The sequence below is a fragment of the Pyrgilauda ruficollis genome, unplaced genomic scaffold, assembly GCF_017590135.1.
Source record: "Pyrgilauda ruficollis isolate IOZ18807 unplaced genomic scaffold, ASM1759013v1 scaffold32, whole genome shotgun sequence".
NCBI lineage: Eukaryota > Metazoa > Chordata > Aves > Passeriformes > Passeridae > Pyrgilauda > Pyrgilauda ruficollis.
This window is the reverse complement of record NW_024524600.1, coordinates 6,352,525-6,374,762: the sequence shown is the minus strand read 5'-3', so window position 1 is coordinate 6,374,762 and position 22,238 is coordinate 6,352,525. Positions and strand designations below refer to the sequence as shown.

Here is a 22,238-nt window from a genome sequence, read left to right as displayed (position 1 = left end):
AGTTATTCCAAAGGAAAATAAATGCAGTAAGCATCAACGTGCTTCTTTGCTCCCTGTACTGTCAACAAAACTGGTAGTTCTAATAGCAGGTGAGTCAGAGGAAAGTACTTCTCAGTCTTTCAGCCTTTCTGTGTGTAATCCCACCAAAGTCAAGAGCTGTACAGGATAGGATTCAGCCATAAGAGGTTGAAAATTAGTTTCAATTCAGGAAACACATGTAAATAAACCAAATCAAAGTGTAAGGAAGAAAGAGATTTCTTTTTCCTTTAACTTTTCAGAGGAAGGAAAAAATGTTTTAAATGGTACCACCTAGCAAAAGTAAATCTAAGCAACTTTCGTTTAAAATAGCTAAATGCATAATATATTTGAAACCTTTTACCTGTCTTTTAATATATCCATATAAATTTTTCATCAGTGGAAGTCAGCAACTTATGTCCATTATAATTATGATTCACAGTAATTTGTTGTCTTAAAGAATTTTGGCAAAATTTGCAAAGGAAAGAAAACTAACAGAAAAATTAAAGGCAATACTTTTATATGTATTCACCTTAGAAAAAATGAATTTTGATATGGTAATGACATCTAGACAATTTTCCTTTTAAGATCAATCTTAAATTTTAGGTTTATATTCCAATGTAAAATCTGGGATGTGGAGAATTTATTTGAGTTGTGTGTACCTTCATAAACAATATTTAAAAGTTCAGCTGTATTTATCAAACTGATTCTTCACTGATTTTTTTTTTTATTTTGCCACGCAGCTTATTGATTTATTTCTTTCTACTGAAAATTGTTTGTCGGCTGTTCGATTTGGCCACCTGACTTTTCAAAAACTTAATTAGGAAGCAAACACTTCATCTTCCCTTCCCTCAACCACTCATGTAAAGATAATTCAAGCTCCTCTGTCTTACATTGTGATCATGATAGTTATATTGCACAATAATTATATTATATTGCACAATAATTTATGATCATTTTGGTACAATAATTTATCTACATCTCAGAGGACTAGGTTGCTTATGTGGTTCTTTCATAGGTAAGACGAAAAATGTAATCCCATCTAGTAATGAATTTTATAGCAAACAAGTCTTCTGACTGCATTTTGAAGTGTCTTCACTTTTTCTTTTCTTTCTTTTCTCTGATCTGATCAATAGTCTTCGATTTGCCAGTCAGGCCATCTCGTACTCGGCTGCTAATTTAGAAAGTTCCGGAAACAGAATTTTTCACCTTCACCTTTTCACCTTTTTCTATTTAACACATTCCAAGCATCACTTCTCAGGTAACATGAAGGATAATTTCTTTCTCATCACAAGAGAAAAGAAAATTTCTAGCTATTTTCAAAATTATTCTGAAAGGATGGAAGCTGTCTGCAATTTTTTTCTGACTGGGTTTCTTTCTTTTTGAGGGTTTTTTCCTTGTTTTTTTTTTTTTTGGGGTTTTTTTCTTTTTTTTTTTTTTTTTTTTTTTTTTTTTTTTTTTTTTTTAAGTCCCAAAACTGATTAAAATTCAATCTGTTGAGACAAAGAAATTTTGAAAGATTAATTTGATGTCTTATATTTCTTTAGTATCCTTTAACTAACCTTGGTAATTAAAGGATTCTAAGGAAATATAAGATACCAGTTACCTAATAATATACTGAATAGCATAAACTACACCCACAGGAGACCTATGAAGAAATCATGCTCTTTGCTTCATTTAATTTTTTTTTTTTTTTTTTTTTTTTTTGCTGGTTGGAATAGGCAGGGTGAAGACACAAAGATTTGTGTAGAATTTACATAATTACAATCTTCAGAACTAACTTTTTTTCTAGATTTTGCTCCTACTACCAGAAAAACAGGATAGAAATCATAAGATAAATAAATACCAGAACATTTGACCAAAAAATGTCTGCCAGAATGTTATGAGAAGAGAAATAATAAAAGATGTAGAAGGGAAAGAAGGAAAGGAAAATCAGAAACTAAAGAAGTGAGCTAAAACACTAAGAGAAGAAAAGAATGGTACAAGAATAAACTTGCCTGTAATTTCTTCTCAGTCTTGGCTCATAGAGTTTGCTTTTAAATACTGTTCCAAACATAATTATTTAAATGTACCAGATGATGGTCTCAACAGATAATAAGATTACCATATAGCATTTCACACATCAACTCTTAATTTCCAAGTTAGTATAGATCTAGTTTGGAATGATTCACTGATCTTAAAAGATCTTAAATAGAGATTCAACATACAATTAAACAAGCATACAATTAAATTCTGTCCCTATTTTCTTTCACATGTGCTATTAACCTCTCCCTATGCTTCAGTAGATTTGACTATTTGACTGTTTGTTTGTTGTTTTCATTTTGTTGATAAAATATATAGGTATATATATATTGCTTTTTCTTGTATGCATTTTCTTGAGGAATAAGAGAAACTATGTTTTAATGGGAAACTCATGAATTGGTCAACATTTTCATTTATGATTGTGCTGTCTTTTTGTGCTATATGCTTATATGGAACTTCCTTATTGTTATCCTTCAGAAGTAATTGAATTCTGTAAAACACATCATACTTTAAAGACAACAAGAGGAGAATATTTAGCTATACAGTTTATCCAAAGTGTAAGTAAAAGGAAGTGTGATGAGTTGTTTTAAATATATCACATTTTCAAGGTAAAAAAGGTGAATTTTTATTTGGTATTAGATTATTTTGTAAAACCTTACTGGAATCTTTATTTCTGCTAATAATCATAATTCTTTTAAATATCATGGCACTATCATATACAGTAAATAATGTTCTTTTCACAGAAATATATACTAAAGCCTACAAAAGCTCCTTAGTGTAAGGCAAAATTAATAGCAGTAACCAGTAGCAATATTTCAGCCTCTTGTCAGCTTGTAGCTGATAAAATATTAGTTCTTATGTCTGACACAGAGAATTGAGATTACTGAGCTACCACACTTATCAACCATTATCAACTGCTAAATATTTCATAAAAATTATGTAGCAAACCAGTGCTCTTAGGTGTTGTGGGTTTTTTAGGCATTGCATATCAACATATCAGTACTCCTAAAGAAGCCAAGAAGTTCCACACTAGGACATGTGCAACCCACAGCATGCTGCCACTTAACACTAAACCACGGGTGTGGGTGCATTGCTCAGACAGCTGCTTTTGAATTGCCACAAAAGACAATCTGACATATTACAGGAAACTGGAATTGATGGCAGTCTACCTTAAGACGTCAGGCTGTAATCTGCTGTGGTCATTAAACTGAAAGAAACTAGGTTTAGATTCTTTACTGGAGGTGGTGAGGCATGGGAACAGATTGCCCAGAGATATTGTGAATGCCCCAGCAGAGGAAGCATTCAAGACCAGGTTGGATGGGGCTTTGAGCAACCTGGTCTAGTGGAAGGTGTCCCTGCTCACAGCAAGGGGTTTGAGTGTAGGCAATATTTAAGATCCCTTAAAATCCAAACCATTCTGTGGTTCTACAATTTCAGAAGCAGCTGAGCAGCCCCAGAACCTGTCTGGTACCTGACAGGAGCAGAGAGAGGCAGGTTAAGCCCAAAGCTTCCAACATGGGGGACAAAGACCGGAAGCTGGGAGGTTGTCTGGGACTGCCACACTCCTCTGTGGAAATGTATATTTCCTGCGTCCTTTCCCCCTTCACTAGATAGCCACTTGTGGCTACTATTGCAGGGATGTTACTTTTCTGTTACCTACTCTTTCAAGTATAATTAAGGAACTGCAACAATACTCCCACTAAGTACTGCAGGCATAGTGTTAACATTAAACTTGATTCTTGGGAACTGAAAACTGTAGGAAATTACTGTTTCTGTGACCTGAAGACCTTGATGTTTTAATTACAATCCTTTTAATTTCTGCTTTCATTCTGACCATAACATGAGTCACATGCCTCTCTGATAATTCAGTCTCTGCTAGCTCTAGTCTGCTTCTCTGCACACTGTGATTTCTGTGTGCTAACTTATGTCATGCCAGTGATTTTGTACACTGATTAACTGAATTGCTTATTGAATGGAGACATCTTTTTTCCTGTTATTTGCCCCTTTACTCAAGCCTGCAACCTTTGCAAGTAAAAGAAAGGCTGCTGTGTTCTGTGAATCCCACAGATGGTGCACATGGTGGTCTCTGAAATGATATTCAAGTACAATTGGGTCCTTGAAGAATATTTAAGATCTTTCTCAATCAGGAAATATCTTTCAGATTAGGGTATTATGTTACTGGGCTTTTTGAATTATACCCATGAAAGCCTCATTTCTAAAAGTGACTGGGCTTCTGCAATTCTAGTATTCAGAAAAGTATATATCCCTTGACAACCTACACATGATGTTAATTGCATGTGACTTTGCTCCTAAACTGAACAAACTAAAAAGAAGATTGTCCATGCCTATAGAGTTTTATCTGTTGGTACTGCTATATCTCTCCTCCACAGAAAGCCAGCATTTCAGCCATAATGGATGGCTTGTACACACATTATTTACTCTCTCAATTCATCACTCTCTTTACAATGAAAACTGGAGCTGAGGTGTTTTAATGCCATCCTATATGCATAGACATACACAGATAATGGATAGATAGATAGATAGATAGATAGATAGATAGATAGATAGATAGAGCAAAACAAACAAAAAACTCCCTTTTTGTTGAATCAAGAGTTTCTCACCTGTAGAAAAATTAGCAATGCACAAATTCAAATCTAAATTTACTGTATGTATATTTGAATGTTGCCATTTCCTGAAGAAAGACTTATCTTTTCTATCATTCATGAACTATCAGTCCTTTAAAAAGGAAGTCCCTTCTCTGTAAAATTATGAATAATTGCATTCATATAAATATGGTTTCACAATTTTTTCTAATTATGATAACTTATTGTATTAAAATATTGAAATGAATATTAAATTTTCTGTATTACACAGGACACATAATTTGAAATTGTATACAGAAAAGGATTTGAGGCCCAGATTCATCACAGTGCTTCAATTACTTGTTACCATAGGAAATGATGGGAAGGAGTGGTACGTAATAGTGCATATGGAGTTTGATCTCTCTTTTGTTCTCTTCTTGTAGTATTAGATGAAGGTAAATAATACATGACAAATTACAATTTTAATCATATTTTTAATAAAAAAGACTAGATTTTGTAGAAAATTTAAATGTTGTCCAAAATCCTGTACAAATTTTTCAGCTTTTCTGCTACACAATGGTTTAAAAAGATGACCCATGTGTACTGAAAGGATCAAAAAAAGCTGAAAAGCAGATACTGAAATACAAAATAGAAGACACACTTTAAAATTAATTGTAATTTTTTTGGGCTGGTTATTTGTTTGCAAACATTTGGGGATTTTTTTTTTTCATTTTTGCAATGAAAATATTTCTGTTTATGGGAATATAAACAGTCCTGATTCGTAACTGTGTGGACTGATATGCAGAAAAAAATACATATATGTGCAATGTACACTATGCTGTCATATGTTTTTAATATATATATCTTATCATAAGTATTGTGTTGTGTTTAATTTCAGATTTGCTTTTAGTTTTAAAACAAGTGAATTCTAAGATGTAACTTGTTTCCATCACCTTGCTGTCATAAAAACTCTGACCCCAACAGAGCTTTCAGGAGCATGTTCCTCTACTGTAGAACTAAAAAGAATTAAGAACTGCTAAGATTTGCATAAGTTGTTTTGTATGGCTGACAAAAAAAGGCCAGGAATGGCATTCACTGAACCCCATATGACCATAAATTGAAAAATCCATAAAACAATTACATTGAAAATACTGAGGGGAAAAAAAAAAATGAAAAAAAGCATGAGATGAAGATAACAAATTTGTCTCTTCAGGGGTAAAGAAATCTGTAATTTCATCTTTAAACTTCTATGAAAACGTAAATTTTCAAGGAGTGAAATAAGCTTAATGGTCAGTATACAGAAGCCAAACAGGAACATGACGAGGATCTGTGTCAGCACTATTCTTTAAAGGTCATCTTTACCTGATACAAAAATATCTTCTTTATTTCTCACCCTAATCCAGTTCTCTCAGACTTTACAGATATGTAAGTTCATTCAAATGGTGTCATCTCTGTATCACACACTTACTGCAGTTCTGACAGAGGTGTTTATGCACCATGACAACATTCGTTTTTGGTTTAGTAATGTCTTAGCCTGATTAGGACATATGAAATACTTATCTGCAATAGTTTTATCTGTGAGATTTTAATTACATTACGTTCATATTTAGGCCAACTTTGCTCAATATGCACATGGAGATGTCATTTTAATTTCATATTAGGTAAAAGTGCATTGAGTATTTTGAATGAGAACAGAATACACATTGTCATCATTCACCCACAAAATGTTTATTCCTTTATTATGCCTCCATGACTCATGCTGAACTGTATATTACCCCTCAATGAGTTCTATAGCAACCCTTTAGCACCTTGCAGAAAGAAGCAGTTTAAAGATGCATAAAATATTTTGAAATGTCTGCAGTTCTTATTTTCTTAATGTTTGTACCAAAATAGATGGTATTTTCAAGCAATGAAGTACAGTGACCTGGCAAGAGCCAGGCCAGAATTCACTCTTAGTTACCTGTGTTAATAGTTCTTTTGGTGTTTCCAGGGCTCTGTTCATGCCTGTATGTATGCAAGTAGATACACATAACTGTAAAAACTGCCAGGCTGTTCTGTTTGCCCTCTACATGTTTAAGGATCACCTAGGTTTTTCTTTACTCAGCAAGTTGGAATTGGTTCATATGCACTTCAGTTTAGTTAGTGTTGAAGAATCCAGAAAATCTAATTACTTTTTCAAGAGATCGTTTGAACAGAGATTCATGAGATGAAATACCTTCATCCAGGTATTTCTTGGAGAGGCTTTTAGAACCACCTGGAAACTTTTTGTGTAGATCAACTAAAATTTGTAATAAGGCTTGACACACATGAGGCTGCTTGGTTAACTTGTTTCAGAAAGAATGCCACTGCATTCCTGTAGGCATTTTATTCACTTTTAGTCAAACTTTGGAAAAGGCATGCCAAAGGCTGTTAGTTAAGTGGTGTCATGTTAGGGAGGGGGGAAGATGGTCTTGAGTGGTGTTTGGCTTGTTTTTTGATTTTCCATTGCTGATTTGTAGTCCTATTCAATTTGCTGTCTATTGCTGGAGAACAGTATTTATATCATTTTCTCTGACTTTGTTGCTCTTTTTCAGGAAATGTCCTAAATACAATATTCATGTGTCACTCACTTTCCATAGCAACGTCTGCTAACTGACTTCTCAGAAATATTTACACTGATCTGTGGCCTAACCTGTGGATTAAATGTACGAAAGATTATTGTGATTAATTACAATATATTCTTGCTGCATGAAAATACATGTTCAGGCAAATTTGCCTGCCGAAATAATTGAATGTTTCTTCTTTTATGCATTTCTAATTGAACATAATTTTCAGCATCTTAATACTGCTACAGTTCTTAAAAAGTTGCAGCTATACTTGTACATATAACATAGAAAAAGAAACTATTTTAAAACTATCTCAACATTATGGTATAAATTTTATTCCATTGCTTGATGTCAAGATGGTGAGCGGCTGAACTTTTTATATCCATAAATACTCTGAGTACCTTAAAAAAATCTTACAGATAAATCTCTTTCATTTTGCTTCCTATTATAAAAATTATATCTATGCAAATGCTAAAAGAATTAAATGCAGAAAAAATCCTGATTGCCTTGTTGCAATCTTCAAAAATAATCTGTGTTTTGTTGAGGTGGCAGAGAAGAGCACCCAGTTTTCAGGGACAGAAATGTTTTCTATTATACTGACAGTCCATTAGCAATCCCCATTCTATCACACTCTTTAATTTTTCCTCTGTTCAGAAACATGATACAAATGTTATTGTCTCAAGCTGTGTTTATGACAAAAGCTGCGGCAGAAAAGTTAGTTGTTTTAATTTTTGGAGGGAGGAGGGTATGTCTTCAACAAAAATGTTAGAATTGATCCATGGGCCATCACGTTTTAAAAAGATTTTTCAGCACACAGTTTATTTCAATCAGGGAGCTGTTATAAAAACAGCAGAAAAACTTGAGTTTAGTGGATTTTTTGTTGGTTTTTTGTGTGTTTATTTGTTTGTTTCTTGTTTTTTGCTGTAGTTTATGCAGATTTTAATGTTACAGTACAGCTCTCATTTCCACTCCAGACATCACTGTATTCTGATATACCGTGCAGGTATAAAATTATAAAGTCAAGAATATACTCTGAGTGCCTTTCCAGTTAGGCTACTTCAGTGAAGCACAATTTGCCTCAGATTCAGTAGCTGGCCTGCTACTGAACTAGTAGTCTGAAAAACTCACATACATTAGCTAAGAAAATATAAACCCTGTGAAGTTCACTGGAGGCAGAAATCTTGCTAAGCTGGACACTCTCTTTTTACCCTAAAGAAGCCTTTGTTGATGGTAGGAACCTCTAGGCACTCGGGATCTCATTTGCCAGAAGAGAAGCACATGGTAACTATACCCACCTTATAGCTGAGCAGTGAAGAAGTTAGAGCACTTTCTTGGGAAGTGAGAGGCCTGGCTTGTAGATATTACAGAACCTACAGGTCAAGCTACATCTTCCCCCCAGCAGATGACTGGTAGCCCATGAAATATCCTTTGCTATGGATGGTGGAAGGGGCACTCCTTCAGAACTTGATGCGCTACACAGTTTGAGAGTTGAGGGTGATGTTCCCCAACTGAGCAATAGGAGCAAGTTTCTCAGTACTGAAATAGCATCTTAATTCCCAGACCTTCCATTCATCATCTGAACAATAGTCACAGGGAAAATCTCCCAAGAAGCAAAGTGAATATCCTGCCACTGCGCTCACCTGCTGCACGGGTGCACTGCCAGCAGGGCTGCAGCCAGTGAGTCTCAACCCGAGACCAGACACTCTTAGAGCGGTCCTCTGTGCTGTTAGTTTGAAATATATAAGGCCATGACACAGTCATGTAAAAGAAGGCATGTCCAGCACTTTGCAGTAGAAATTATTGAACTTCTGTTTTACAGATGACTTTCTCAAATTTTGTGGTTCTGTATATGGTATTCTTTAGTAAACAGACTTAATGTCATTTAGAAGACTCCTACTTTTAAGTTTCAATAGCGTTATTTAATGTGTTTATTAGCATTATTTAAGTGCTTGCATCTTTCAGTATGATGAACTAAGAATGCATTGGCAGCATATGTGGTGAATTATGCTATCCTGTGTGTTTACAATATCTCTCTCTTTTTAGGGGACGCCTGTAATTCAAATATGCTTATTGCTTCTTTCAGCCATTTGGGTTCATAAGTTGGACATAAATTGTTTGTTCCCTTTTGAGTATTTTGAGCTGAGTATTTCTGTCATGCTGGACTCTTAAATTTTTTCATCATTTCTCCTGCAACATAATGAGTTAAACATTTTCAGAGAGTGTGTCCACAGAAAACTATCATTCTTTAGCAGATTTTTTTTAAAGTGCTCTTCTAAGGTCATCTTAATAATTCTTCATCCGCAGTGTGGATATTCACATGATGTTCAACATTCCTCTGAGAGACCACAATTTAATCTCTCTCATTTTTTCCCCTGTGCCATTTTAGAGTGTTTATTTTGTATAGTCATACAGGAAGGTTTAATATATGTGACACTTTAGCAATCTTGGAGAACAAATAACAAAAAATTTATTCTCTCTGAAACTGTATTTGAAAGATAGATAACTAAAACTTTTCTATCACTATCTTGCTGTTTAATCCATGACCATGAAACTATTTTCCTGGAGAAAAGGAAAAGGGGCAGACACTGAGCTCTTCTCTGTGGTGACCAATAACAGGACTTAAGAAAAGTTGTGTCAGGGGAAGTTTAGACTGGATAGTAGAAAAAGGTTCTTTACCCTTTTTACCAAGGGGTGGTTGGAACAGACTCCAGAGGAAGTGGTCACAGCACCAACCCAACAGAGTTCAAAAAGAGTTTGGACAATACTCTCAGGCACTGGTGTGATGCTTGAGGATAGTGTGTGCAGGGCTGGGAGTTGGACTCGATGATCCTTCTGGGCCCCTTCCAATTCAGCTGATTCTGTGATTCTGTAACACTTATTTAAGGAAATGTGGAAGAAATGTGTTTTTATGTTCCCACTAATCTTCATAGATGAATGCTTCTGTCTACATTCTGCTGATGCACTTATCATCCAGTGAAACAGCCCAGCAAGAGGGACCAAGAGTAGGTCACAATTCCTCAGTCTAGAAAAATCCCTGTGGTTGTATTCTAAAGAAGGCTTTGTACTATAGACAGCAGATAGGCTTCTTCTGCAACTGGCCATCAGTTACTGTATTAAAAAAAAAGTGAAGACATAACCAAAACATTAAAATAGAACTTATAATAAACATATGCTGAGAGTTTTTGTTTTCCAATCCAAACTCACACCTTCTTAGATATTTTACACTGCCTCTTTTAAGAGGAGATTTGCAATTAGTAAAAATTAAATCCAATTGAATCAAAAGATTTATTTTTAACACTTAGCTAATATAAACTATTTCTGTCAAGTCTCCTTATACAGCTTGAGCGTCTCAGACATAGCCACAAAAAATCCCTTTTGGAGACTAATTTATAATCTGGTCTGGTGTGTGCATATGCATCTGTCAAAGGATATTTGTCACCTGATTACCAGGCTTCAACTACAGACTAAGAGTCATGTTTTCAGGTCTGTCTTGAAAGCTCCAGACATATTTTTATGTCAATGTTATTTTGCCATAAACTTTGTAAAATATGAAGAAAGAAAAAAAGATGCAGAACAAAAACCAAAAAAGATTTATGCAACTGAGTTGTCTCAAGGCTTCTCAATAATGAGGGCAGAAGAATTTTATCACTACAGAAATGAAGGGCTAAGATGAGGACGAATATGCCATGGTAAGGAGAGGAAACGTGGAAGGACAGGAATAGGAGTAGGCATTGACATCCTGCCCTGGGAAGCATGGGAATTTTAGACTGGATGACTACAGAAAATCCTCCTCCTTTTGTCTGACAGGTTTCTTCAGCAATTTTCCATCCCACTTCCTCCTTTCATAGATTACACAACAACTAAAGTAGAAGATTGTTTTCTGACAGTTAAACATTGATCACTTAAAAAAAAAAAAAAAAAGTCAAATCCCAAAGGTTTTGTCAGAAAATAAGTTAGCAAATCTGCATTCTGAATTATTCCCAGGATAAAGAATATCTTTTGGTCCTGTCCCAGTTCCACTGAACTCAAACAGCAAAATTCCCATCAGATTAATGGGAAATAGTCCCAAGAGTCTATTTCATGAGACAAGTAAGTGTGTTGTATTGAAATTTCATGATGAATTTTCAAATGTAACATCAAAAATGAGTTCTGCTATTGTAGATTGTAAGGTTATATAAACACTAAGAAAGCTGATAGTAAGGTGCTATTGAAAATATTTGAAAAAGATAATTTAATGACCATGTAATTTTACTCAGACGCTCAGGAGAAAAGAAATGCGTCAGTGTTGTAGTTGTTAAGAGACACAGGAAGTATCAGATATACAGTATAGATGGTGTACAATAAATGTTACTCTATTTTCTCTCAGAAATAACATTAGATAATGTCAAATAAAGAATGCCTTCAGAGAGCTGTCTAGCAATAGTGAAAGGTCATTTGCACTTTGAGCAATATGGAGAAAACAGAGACCCACTAATTTTTAACCTTTATTTTCCCCCCAGAACTTGGTGAAAAATCACCACATGCGGGCTCTCTATGAAACAATTTTCTGACAAAACAGCTGCCTTTGCCTTGCTTTAACCAAGCTACTGATCTGGGCCTTCTAATGCCAAAGGTTTTATGCAGCCAGTGAAAACCCCAATTCTGAAGCTTATTTTACCTTACACTTCCCTACCAACAACTGTGTCTGAGTAATCACATTCCAAAATATGAGTGTGATTTATTTTTTAAAACATGTTTTAAATGTTGGGAAATTCAATTATTTTTAAAAACAGGCTTGGGCCCCAAAACTTGTGTTAGCCAAACAAAGGTAATGATTCTCTGGTTAAGAGAAAAAGAAGAGTAGATTACCGAGATGTATTCATCCTCTTATTGAGAAGACTTTTTGACCCTCAAGAGAGAGGAATGTAGGAAGTAAGTGCATGTGCACCCCTCCTTCATTTCTCTGGGGAAGAGAGGTGAGAGGAAGGGAGGTGACAGCTCTTTTTCTCTCCCTTCTCTTGAAGCAAGCAGTTTTTTTCTCTCTCCCGTCCTTAAAGAAATTCACACCTTCTAACAAAGTGCACAGACTTACACAAAAATGTCTCAGCAGTCTCATACCTATAGGTTGCTGCTGGCAGATGCTGAAAGCAACAGCAGGAGGGAAACACCTATTTTTTATATCCCAAAACTCAGCTATCAAGTGGCTCTGCTTGAGTCAATAAGGGATTTATTCCTCAGGTCCATCAGGATTTAGAGGATGCAGCAAAATCTGGTGTAATCTCCAGTTCACAAGGGACTGAAGTTTAATTCTAAAATTTAAATTCTTAGTGTTGAAGTAAGTTTGAATTTAAGGGGAAAAAGGTCTTATATTCCCTGGCTAAAGGATTTGCTTCAGAATCTCTGTCTTTTTTCTTTAAACATTCATAGGCAAGCCTCCTTTTTCTTCTGTAACTAGAAATAGCAAAAGTAATAATGAGTCTGATCTAGGTCTGCCAGCAAGCCTGGTCTAAATGAGGCTTTCATACAGCGATTAGGATTTTTTGACTCTTATCTCTAGTCTTGCTCTTGGCAGTTGAAACACTGCCAAATGGACCTTGACAACATTTCATGTCCACTCTGTGCTCATACGCTCAGGTCTCTGTGAAACTGTGCCGTAATTAAATCTGTCTCCATCAACAGTCATAAGAGATTTTCTTTGGCTGTAGGGCAGGATGAAACATTTCTGGCTTCTAGTCTGTTTATATAATGATCACAGGTTGAAATTAGAAGTCTCAAAGATTTCCCTTTCTCTTGCTTACACAGAATCTTAAATTCACCATAAAATTAAACAGAAGATAGCAAATTTGGATCAAAATTAATACAAAAGCACCAAATAGAAGAAATGTGCAGAAAATTAAAATCTTAGTTCTGTTACAGTTAAAAGCAAAATATCTAGCTGTCACAATTGAACTAATTTCTATTAAAATACTACAAATGAAAATACAATTTAGAAATCTGTATGTTTGCGAAGTGTGGGGTTTTTTATCAGAGAAGCTAGAGATAATTTTTCTTGGGAAGAACAGCTGAACAAAAGATCCAGTTAATGCCAACAGGTGACTGTAATCTGAGCAATCAATAACTATTTTCAGCTATAATCGAATGAACCATCTCATGTAGTAGGATGTCATAGATACCCATTTTCATCTTTATCAAAAATTGCATTTTTCTCTGTCTTTTATTCTTTATTTCTTTTTTCCCCCTCTTTCTTGCACACAATTTTCTAATTGGTAGTACTCGCAGGGTAGTGTTACTTGAACTATGACTAATGTTTTGTTTGTGTTCACTCTCCTAGATGCTATCAGTCTGCAACTCTTAATAATTTATTTTCCTGAATGGGGTTTTGCAAAAAAAGATATTCTACACTTTTACTTTACTCTTATGCTATAAGATGGTATATATGTTTGTTTTAACTTTGAACTTAAAAACTTTGAGAACTATAGTGAACTCCTTACTTTGGAACAGAGCAAATATTGATCACAGATCTCAAAATTAGGATTTTGTGTAATCAGGGTAGAAAATACTTAATTCACTTTTCCCATGGACTTTTATTAAGGAGATAACACAATCATTTGAAAACCTTCACCACTGCCACATGCTTGTTCTCTCCAGGCTGCATTAGTATAAAGCATTACATCTCTGGTTGTAGCTGGGATCAGGACGGAGCTCCAAATAGATGGGATGGGACAGGCATTTCCTCAATTAGGTGAGTCACTACATTTACCTCTAATTCATCCATCAGGTCCAAATCACTTCCCATTCTCTATTCAAGATGTTGCATTGTTCAGCTTTCTAACAACTTCAAGAATGTATCAACACTTTGCCTCCAGCAACAGTATTCCCAGATTTGCAGCACATTTCATTATTCCAGAAGGAATTAAACCTGTATTTGGGGAGAATTTTTTGGGGGTAATGGATGGTGGGGAGGGGGATTGTGTTATAATGAATGAAAATACTACCCTTCCTCTCCATTTAATAAGGAATAGTTTTATAATTATGTCCCTTGTCTTGCTGATAGGGTCAGGGTTCACAATTCTGTTCTTTCCGATTCAGATTATAAAGCTAGTTCTCCAGTTTCTCAGGCCACATACATAACTGGTTTTGAGAGAGATACTGTTCATAAGATACTGAGATGGAAGAAATAAAGGCTTATGTCCTCATTTGAAATCATTACACCAAGATTTAAACTTGGGACTCCTGTTGTGTGGTTAGTGGCTTTTACTACATGTCTATGGTTTGCCGGTTGTGAGCATATAATCTATATTTCTCAATTATATATAGAGAGGATCTAGGTAAATCAATGACTGTACCTTCCCCTATAATAAGGAAGTACAGTTAGCTACAGTAAGCATAAAATAAGAGCAACTTGGAGAAAGTCTTCTCTATAACTGCTCATAAGACATGGAACTTCCACAGCATATTCACATAACTGATAATGGGGTATGTTCCTCCTCAGCAAGTTTGCTGGCAACACAAAGCTGGGAGGAGTGGCCAATACCACCCTTCAGATACCCCAACCATTCAGAAGGGTTTCAACAGGCTAGAAAGATGGACAGCAAAAACCTTCTAAAATTTAATGAAGGCAAATGCAGTATCTTGCACCTGGGAAGGAATAACCCCATGATCCAGCACAGGCTGGGCTGACCTGCTGGAAAGCAGCTCTGCAGAGAAGGACCTGGGGTCCTGGAGGACAGCAAACCCTCCTTGGGCCAGCAGTGCCCTGGTGGTCCAATGGTATCCTGGAGAGCATTAGGAAGAGCACTGCCAGCAGGTCAACGGATGTGATCCTACTTCTCTACTCAGTCTTTGTGAGGCCACATCTGGAGTGCTGTGTCCAGTTGTGGGCTCCCCAGGACAAGAAAGGCACAGAGCTCCTGGAGCAGGTCCAGCAGAGGGCCATGTAGGTGATATAGGGAATGAATGGAGCTTCTCTCCTATGAGAAAAGGCAGAGGGAGCTGGGCCTGTTCAGCCACAAGAAGAGGTGACTGAGAGGAAACCTCCTCAATCTATTTAGGTGTCTGAAAGGAGATGTCAGAGGATGTTTCCAGGCCCTGCTCAATGGCGCCAAGCAATAGGACAAGAGACAGTGGGCAGATACTGATTCACAGAAAGTTCCACTTGAATATGAGGAAGAACTTCTTCACTGTGCAGGTGACTGAGCACTGGAACAGATTGTCCAGAGAGGTTCCTGAGTCTCCCTCACTGGAGAGCAGTCTGAACACAATCCTGTGCCATGTCCTGTAGGATGACCCTGCTTGGGCAGGGGGGTTGGACCAGATGACACACTGTGTTCCCTTCCAACCTTATATATTCTGTGATTCTGTGAAATGATTTGAACACTGGAAAATTTGGGTTGTGCGGATACAAACCAAAAATAACATTCTTCCTTTCCTGGAGTCTCAGCAATTTCTTTAACTTGGTTATAAAAGTTGCATTCCAGGGGCCCTGGAAAGTATTTCACTCACTTTATCAAAAGAGTGTCTTGATAGAGAAATGGAATTACTTGCACGACATAAAACATGAAAGATCATAAAAAATTTGGGCTTCTGAACGTAAAGTTCATGATGTGTGGTTAGTTATGGACAGTGGATTTTCTTTCTACATTGTGTTTTTTTTTTGGAAGCTTGCTGAGTGAATGGTAAGTATAATGGAGAGAAATAGCTTTCACATGTCCTGGCATGCAGCAGGAATGATTAAAAGTGCTCAAATTTATTCCACAGAATTTCTGTATTTTGGAAAGCAATTATTTTAATTGGTGATTCTTATTTGTTTGTTTTCCAAATCTGGGCTTATGGCATAATTCAGAGACTCTGCAACTATTTAACAATTTCCCACATTTGTCTTGAAGTGAAAAAGTCCTTTTTAAACCTTTCTTGCTCCCAACAAGTATACATATCCTGTGTAGTTCAGCTACAGAAAGAATAGAGGTGATGTTTTTACACATGAAATGAGATGACTGAAACATTTCAGTGTGAACAGTCCTCTACTCTTCCTGCTGTCACATATCCAGTCTTACCTGTAGCCACTGGTCAGAAGTACAGGCTCAAAATACCGTATTTAATGCCATACTGGCATTTTGAAAAGAGAGGGTATAAGGGGTTATTTTATGCTGATTATTAGGTGTGATGAATTGTGATGAGGTGTTCAGCTGTTTTGATAAGCATTTCTTGAAAAGCAGGATTTCACATTCAGATCATGCTCTCATTTCTTGAAATGAGAGCAGAACTTAAAACATATTTAATATTCACTCCTCCCTAAAAAAACAGAATAAATACTTCTGATTTCTGTATTTTTCTACAGGTTTCCAGCATTCCAGAATCTGTGTTTAGTCCACTAATTGAAACCACATAACCCCAGCTGCCAGCAGCTCCTATCACTAATCTAGGTTAAACCCTTTTGCCCTCCACAAGGAGAACCAGATCTTCTGGGACCCCCACACCAGAAGTCACCTGCTGGGATGCCTTCAAGTGTCACTAGTTTTGCTAAAAGTTGGTGAGCCTGAAGATATTTTGGATAAAGTGTTTCAAGTGAGCCAGTATTAACAAATGAAAACTGATTTGTTTTTGGGTATTTTTAATTTATTTTAAGAAAATCTGTAACCAACTCAAACAGTAAACATAAATATTTACTGATATATCAGATGCTGGATTTTACTTATGTCCTTATGCCTTTGTGTGGAATACAAGAACGTAAATCTGAAAACCAGATTTTTTTTCCAACAATACACACTGTAATTTTTATGGTGGTGACAGAAGCTCATCTCAGATCTGGGTCTTGTATTTCTGCCAACACACAGCATGCTTGACCTGCAAAGCCCTTGCTATTCCAGAGCTAAGCTCTGCTGAGCGAACACTGACATGCAGACCATGGCAATGTGGATCTGTAGCCAGTTAACAGGAAAGTAACATTAAGAAATTAATTATCACTTGTGACATGGAGCAAGCTGGCAGAGAGGCATAACTTAGTGTTCCCCAACTTATAACACCAAAGCCTAATAACTGGTGTTCAGCTGGATGCAACTTTGAAGTGAATACTCGAAAAACATGATTTGATGATGAAACCAAAATGAAATACCTTCACAGCATGAATAAATACATTTAAAGCAGGACAATAAATTTTGATTAGCTGGTTACCCCTTCCTTTTAGCAGAAAAAGTCAGTCATATTTGATGCAGTTCCTAAGCAAGTATATTTTGGAAACCCAGGGCACCGGGAATATTTCTCTGTCTGCTCTGGGGTGTCCTGACCCCCAGGGGAGCACTGACTTTGACCCTCATTCATGGAGAAAGTTTGCTAGACTTCAAGATAGGCTAGAATCTACAAAAGTGTGAAATAGATTACAGAGAGTAGTGTAGCTGGATCACTTGGTGAGAAATTTAGGTTTTGCGATTTTTAGTATGTTGTGGATGGAAGCAAGATGGAGGGCACAGGGTGTCATCCTGGGTTTCTTCATGCTTCTTCCTTCTTCTCCATGGGTTTGGGTGGCATTTTGTAATTGGACTGAAAAGTGCGCATTGGAGATTCTTTGGGATGAGTTATTGGGTTAAAAGGGAAAATAATCAAGGTGTCAGTTCTTAATTGGATAGTTTAGTCTTAAAAGACCTTGCAACAAGAGATTGTTAGCCATTTTGTGCCTTGCTAATGAAAAGCTGCCGAAAGATACTGTTTTACTGATAAGAAATAATAAATACCTGAGTCTGAACATGAACTACAGTCTCAAGTGCCTTCAATCCAGACACAGAGAAACTGACAGTATATCACGTTAACAAGGAAAATATTTTATTTTTGACTGGCACTGGTACACTTCTTGGGAGATCATGTGTTCATGACCTGAGTTTAGGCAATTCAAGGAGAGGCCATCTCAATCCATGGTGTGTCCGAGATGGCCACGTGAGGGGTGGTGAGCATGCTGCTGCCCGGAGCAGCAGGGAGGGAGGGAGGGAGGCAGGGAGGCATGTGATGGCTCTGGTGTGTGCCACCAGCCAGCAGCAGCCAGGGCTCGCCTTTGAGAGGCAGCGCTGGAAATATTGGTTATGACAGATGGAGAGTTTCCCACTGTGCCTCAGTAATATGGATTGATAATTCAGGTGGAAAAGACTACAAGTATAAAATAACCAACCCTACGAGCAGAAGTTCCAATTAATTTTTTAGATGTTCTTCCAATAATTATTTATTAAAAAAAAAAATAATCAAGCAGATGTACTTATCTAACATTAGAAACATTAGCTTAGGTTTTGGGGTTTTTTTTTTCTTTTTGACTACTATACCATAAAGTAAGAAAAAAAGAATGAACAAGACATTTACAGAGAAATTATAATATATTTAGTAAGGAAATTAAAGAATGAAGTAGAATGTATAAAGCTTTAAGAAGAAAATGTAATATTTATTCAGTTTCAGTGTCCTTTTATACTCAGACACTGAAAAAACGATAAAGAACAATGCTGAGAAACAGTGTTTATAGGCTTTGAATCAATCATTATTGATACTATATTATTCAGATATAATATTGATATATTATTATTCAGATAATAAATGTGCATTAGCCCACTGGGCATGCCATACATCTGCAGCTTGACACAATGGCATGCTCCAGTCATATCCCAGAAACTCAAAATCATCAATTTAATTTTTCATTCATCTTAAATCCAGTAGGTCTTTAGAAGTGTTATGTAAGCAGAAAGTAAAAAATCTTGAAGTAGAATATTTTTATAGCAGAAAATTCTATGCATTATATTTTTTATGAGGCATCATTTGCAATATAACAAGTCAGGGTAGACACACAAGCTGGATATGTTTTCCATGTTGCATGTTTCAGTGTTCTGATTTTTTCCCCTCATAATTGAATTTTAAGCTTGTTTTGAAAGGTTATCAGTCTTTGCTCAAAATATTTTTAAATGTTTGAGTAAATTATTTATCATTTATAAATAATTTTAAATTTAATCTCATATCATTTAATTAGTTTTTTAAACACAAAAGCAAGATTGGCAGACATCTGCAGAAATTAAATTTCTTTTCTCCTCATAACCTATGCTTGCAGCAAAAATTTACTCATTAAGTTACATAACAGAATAATATGCTTTTTGCTCTATTCTTTCTGCAAATGTGTATAGTTGACAGATGTACTTAACCCTACACCTTTGCAGTTTTTATGAGTATAGGCCACTAAGTATATATTACAGCAATTAATTATAGACTGTGTTCCAACAGCATGAGAAGAAAAATCACTTGGATATCTGATGGATAAGGCAGTTAAAGTAAATTTCTCTGAAGTATTTTATTGGAGCAACTTTAGTTTTTATATTCATCAGAGTCATATTTCTAATACTAAGAGTTAATCTTTTAGACTTAATATATATTTTATTTTAAAACGAGAATATTCCCTGAGGAAATGCCCTTTTTGACAGAAATATCTGCAAGAACAAATTTCTTTTGCAAGAACAGAATTAAACACAAATCCTGGAAAAACTATGGCATCTGACCATTACACTGTACAAGTATTCAACAACTTGATTCAGTCCTCAAGAGGATCTTTCCATTAGATGTAGTAGAGGACCTAAGCAGGCAAATCTGAGATGCCGAAGACAAAAAAATTCCCCTTATACTACCCACTCAATGATGTCTAAACCTGAAGGCTGTTAAGATCTGCTGGTTTCTCCCTGATTGATTTTAATGTTCTCTAAATTCTTAAAATTTTGTTTCAGTGAATCCCCAGGGCTTCCCCAGCCCCAGGAGATCCTTATCTCCTACATAAACCTGATGCAGATGTGAATAAAAGGCATTTGTCTCCCAGGCTTCTGTAGGGTCTGACACAGGCTGACACAACCTCACAAATATGTTGTGGCTGCTTTCTTTCCCGTTGCAGCTGAGGGGAAATGCAGTGGCCACAGACATTCAAACATTCAGCCAGGAAAGAAACGCTCTGGATCGAGTTCTCTTCTTTGCCTGAGGGATTCAAGCTGACATAACCTACCTCCCAGGAGGGTCATGTAAGAACTAAGGTATAGGTTATTTGAGGGAACAGAAGCAAAGCAAGTATGTGAAGGGGTGCTCTTGGCATATTCTGGCCACATTTTACTTCCAATGGTTAAAAACAGAAGGCAGATGAGTTTATGGGTTCTTCATCTGAGCAAAGCAAGTGTATGTCATATTTGATTTAAAGTACAGAAAAAGCCTTTGGAGAACGAACCCACAAAATCCTCCACACATCAGCTTATGGCACTAAGTCCCTCTTTCACTTATGAATTTCAGTGCTAACACAGGACAGGGACAGTGAAATGGGGTCTAACCACATACATTAATCATTGTTCTCTGAGTGTATGGCCTTGCTGCCTTATAAGGAAGCTTTATGGCTTTAAACCTCTCTTGGCAAGGAGAACCCAAGCAGGCCACACTTTCTAAAAGATATGCAAAATACTACCTCTCCATCTTTCTTCCTTCTCTTTCTTTCCCTATCACTCTCTCTCTCTCTCCCCTTCTCTTTCTTCTAATGAACAGTAAACCCCACAGCCATATAAAAGACTGGATGGAATTTTCTGCCACCATCTATATGTACTCACCTGGATCTTTTGAAAATAAATTATTCTTGTGGAGCTGTTCTTCAGCAAACCACTATTTCAAATGTACTGTTCCTCAGTGTGCTTTGCAGAATTGCCTTTTACCAGTGTCTTTTCCTTTCTGAAACAGCTAATTCTCCTCTTCATCTTTATTGGAAGCCTAAGTGCCTCACTCAGAACTTAATTTCCACCAGGAAAAAATGCCTAAAACACAATTAAACATGCATATTTTTAGTTATTAAACACAGTTCTTCATTAAATGCGGAGATTCAAGAAGTGGAAAGAACCTGGCTTAATGCTAAAAGCATGTAAGTAATTAGAAAAAAAAATTATAATATTATTTCAGATCAAAGCTAAATATTTGTGATATGAAAAGTCTTGCATTACTTTATAAATTAGATTGTTTTCTCATGAGGCTTGCTTTCTTGGTCCCATCATTACTGGGAATCACTTGTAAGAGAAATTTGGATGCTGCACATCCAGCCAGTTGCACTCAAAAGGATGGTTAGAATGAAAGTGAGATACCAGTTTGAAACTGATTTATTATGGCTTTTTTTTCCCCCTCCACACTCACTCAGTGCCATAGTATTATGCAGTTTAATTCTGTGAATCTTTGTATATCTCATCGCAATGTTACTCTCTGATTCCTTGCAGAGCAGCAAAGAGGAAGCCTATAATGCTTTGGTTTTAACATATCATCACCACTTTTTTAACATTTTCCCTGCTTCATGGTATCACATGATAGGGAAATTCTTTGAAGGAGGAGAAGAGAATATGGTTATAGTAAGTCCAATAGTTATAAAAGTTCTGCACAGTTTAGCACCAGGAGGCTGCATTAATTTCACTGGTACCAAATTAGTGGGCAACAACAGGTGCAGACCTATATATACATAGGTATATGAATAAGCATACAGGGATATGAACATACAAGCACCTATTCCATACAAAGAAATATAACACAAAGCATTGTGACAAATGCACTTGCTTTACATGACAAGTAGTTTCTTCCTGCATTTCTGTTTCTGTAACTTCATATCCTTAAATAGTCTCATCACTTAAGTTCATATAGACAAAATTTTGGTCAACACCCAAATTTATTATTGAATCTTGACTTTTGGCTTGCCTTGTGTAAGTGGCATTGTGTACCTTTGGATTGTTGTTTCCCTGAAAAATAATGTTTATAATGAATGAACAATAATCAAAAATATTTGAAGAGCCTACTGCTAGGCAGAATGATATCAAGTCTTTTATCATTTAGCCTAGTTTATCAGAAAACCTACAGGTAAAATAGTTTACAAGGAATATTATAAAATAATTTACCTGAACATTCCCTGACATGTATTCTGAAAATATTCTCATTGCTTAGGAATTTTAAACTGTAGTGGATCTGGTCCAAATAACATAACATAATTGTGACTTGTATTTATGTAGGCAAAGTGCAACTCAGTAGACTTTGAGAAAATCAG

The 22,238-nt window shown here is 36.1% G+C and overlaps 1 protein-coding gene across 1 annotated transcript in view; it reads right to left on the bottom strand.

Annotated features, from left to right (window-relative positions):
- Positions 1 to 1,110: 1,110 nt before the first annotated feature.
- TSPAN19 (tetraspanin 19) overlaps positions 1,111 to 22,238 on the bottom strand; it is a 50,704-nt gene continuing 29,576 nt past the window's right edge. Inside the window, 1 exon segment of the mRNA XM_041474265.1 lies at positions 1,111 to 1,189. Within this exon segment, the coding sequence (XP_041330199.1) occupies positions 1,111 to 1,189 (79 nt within the window).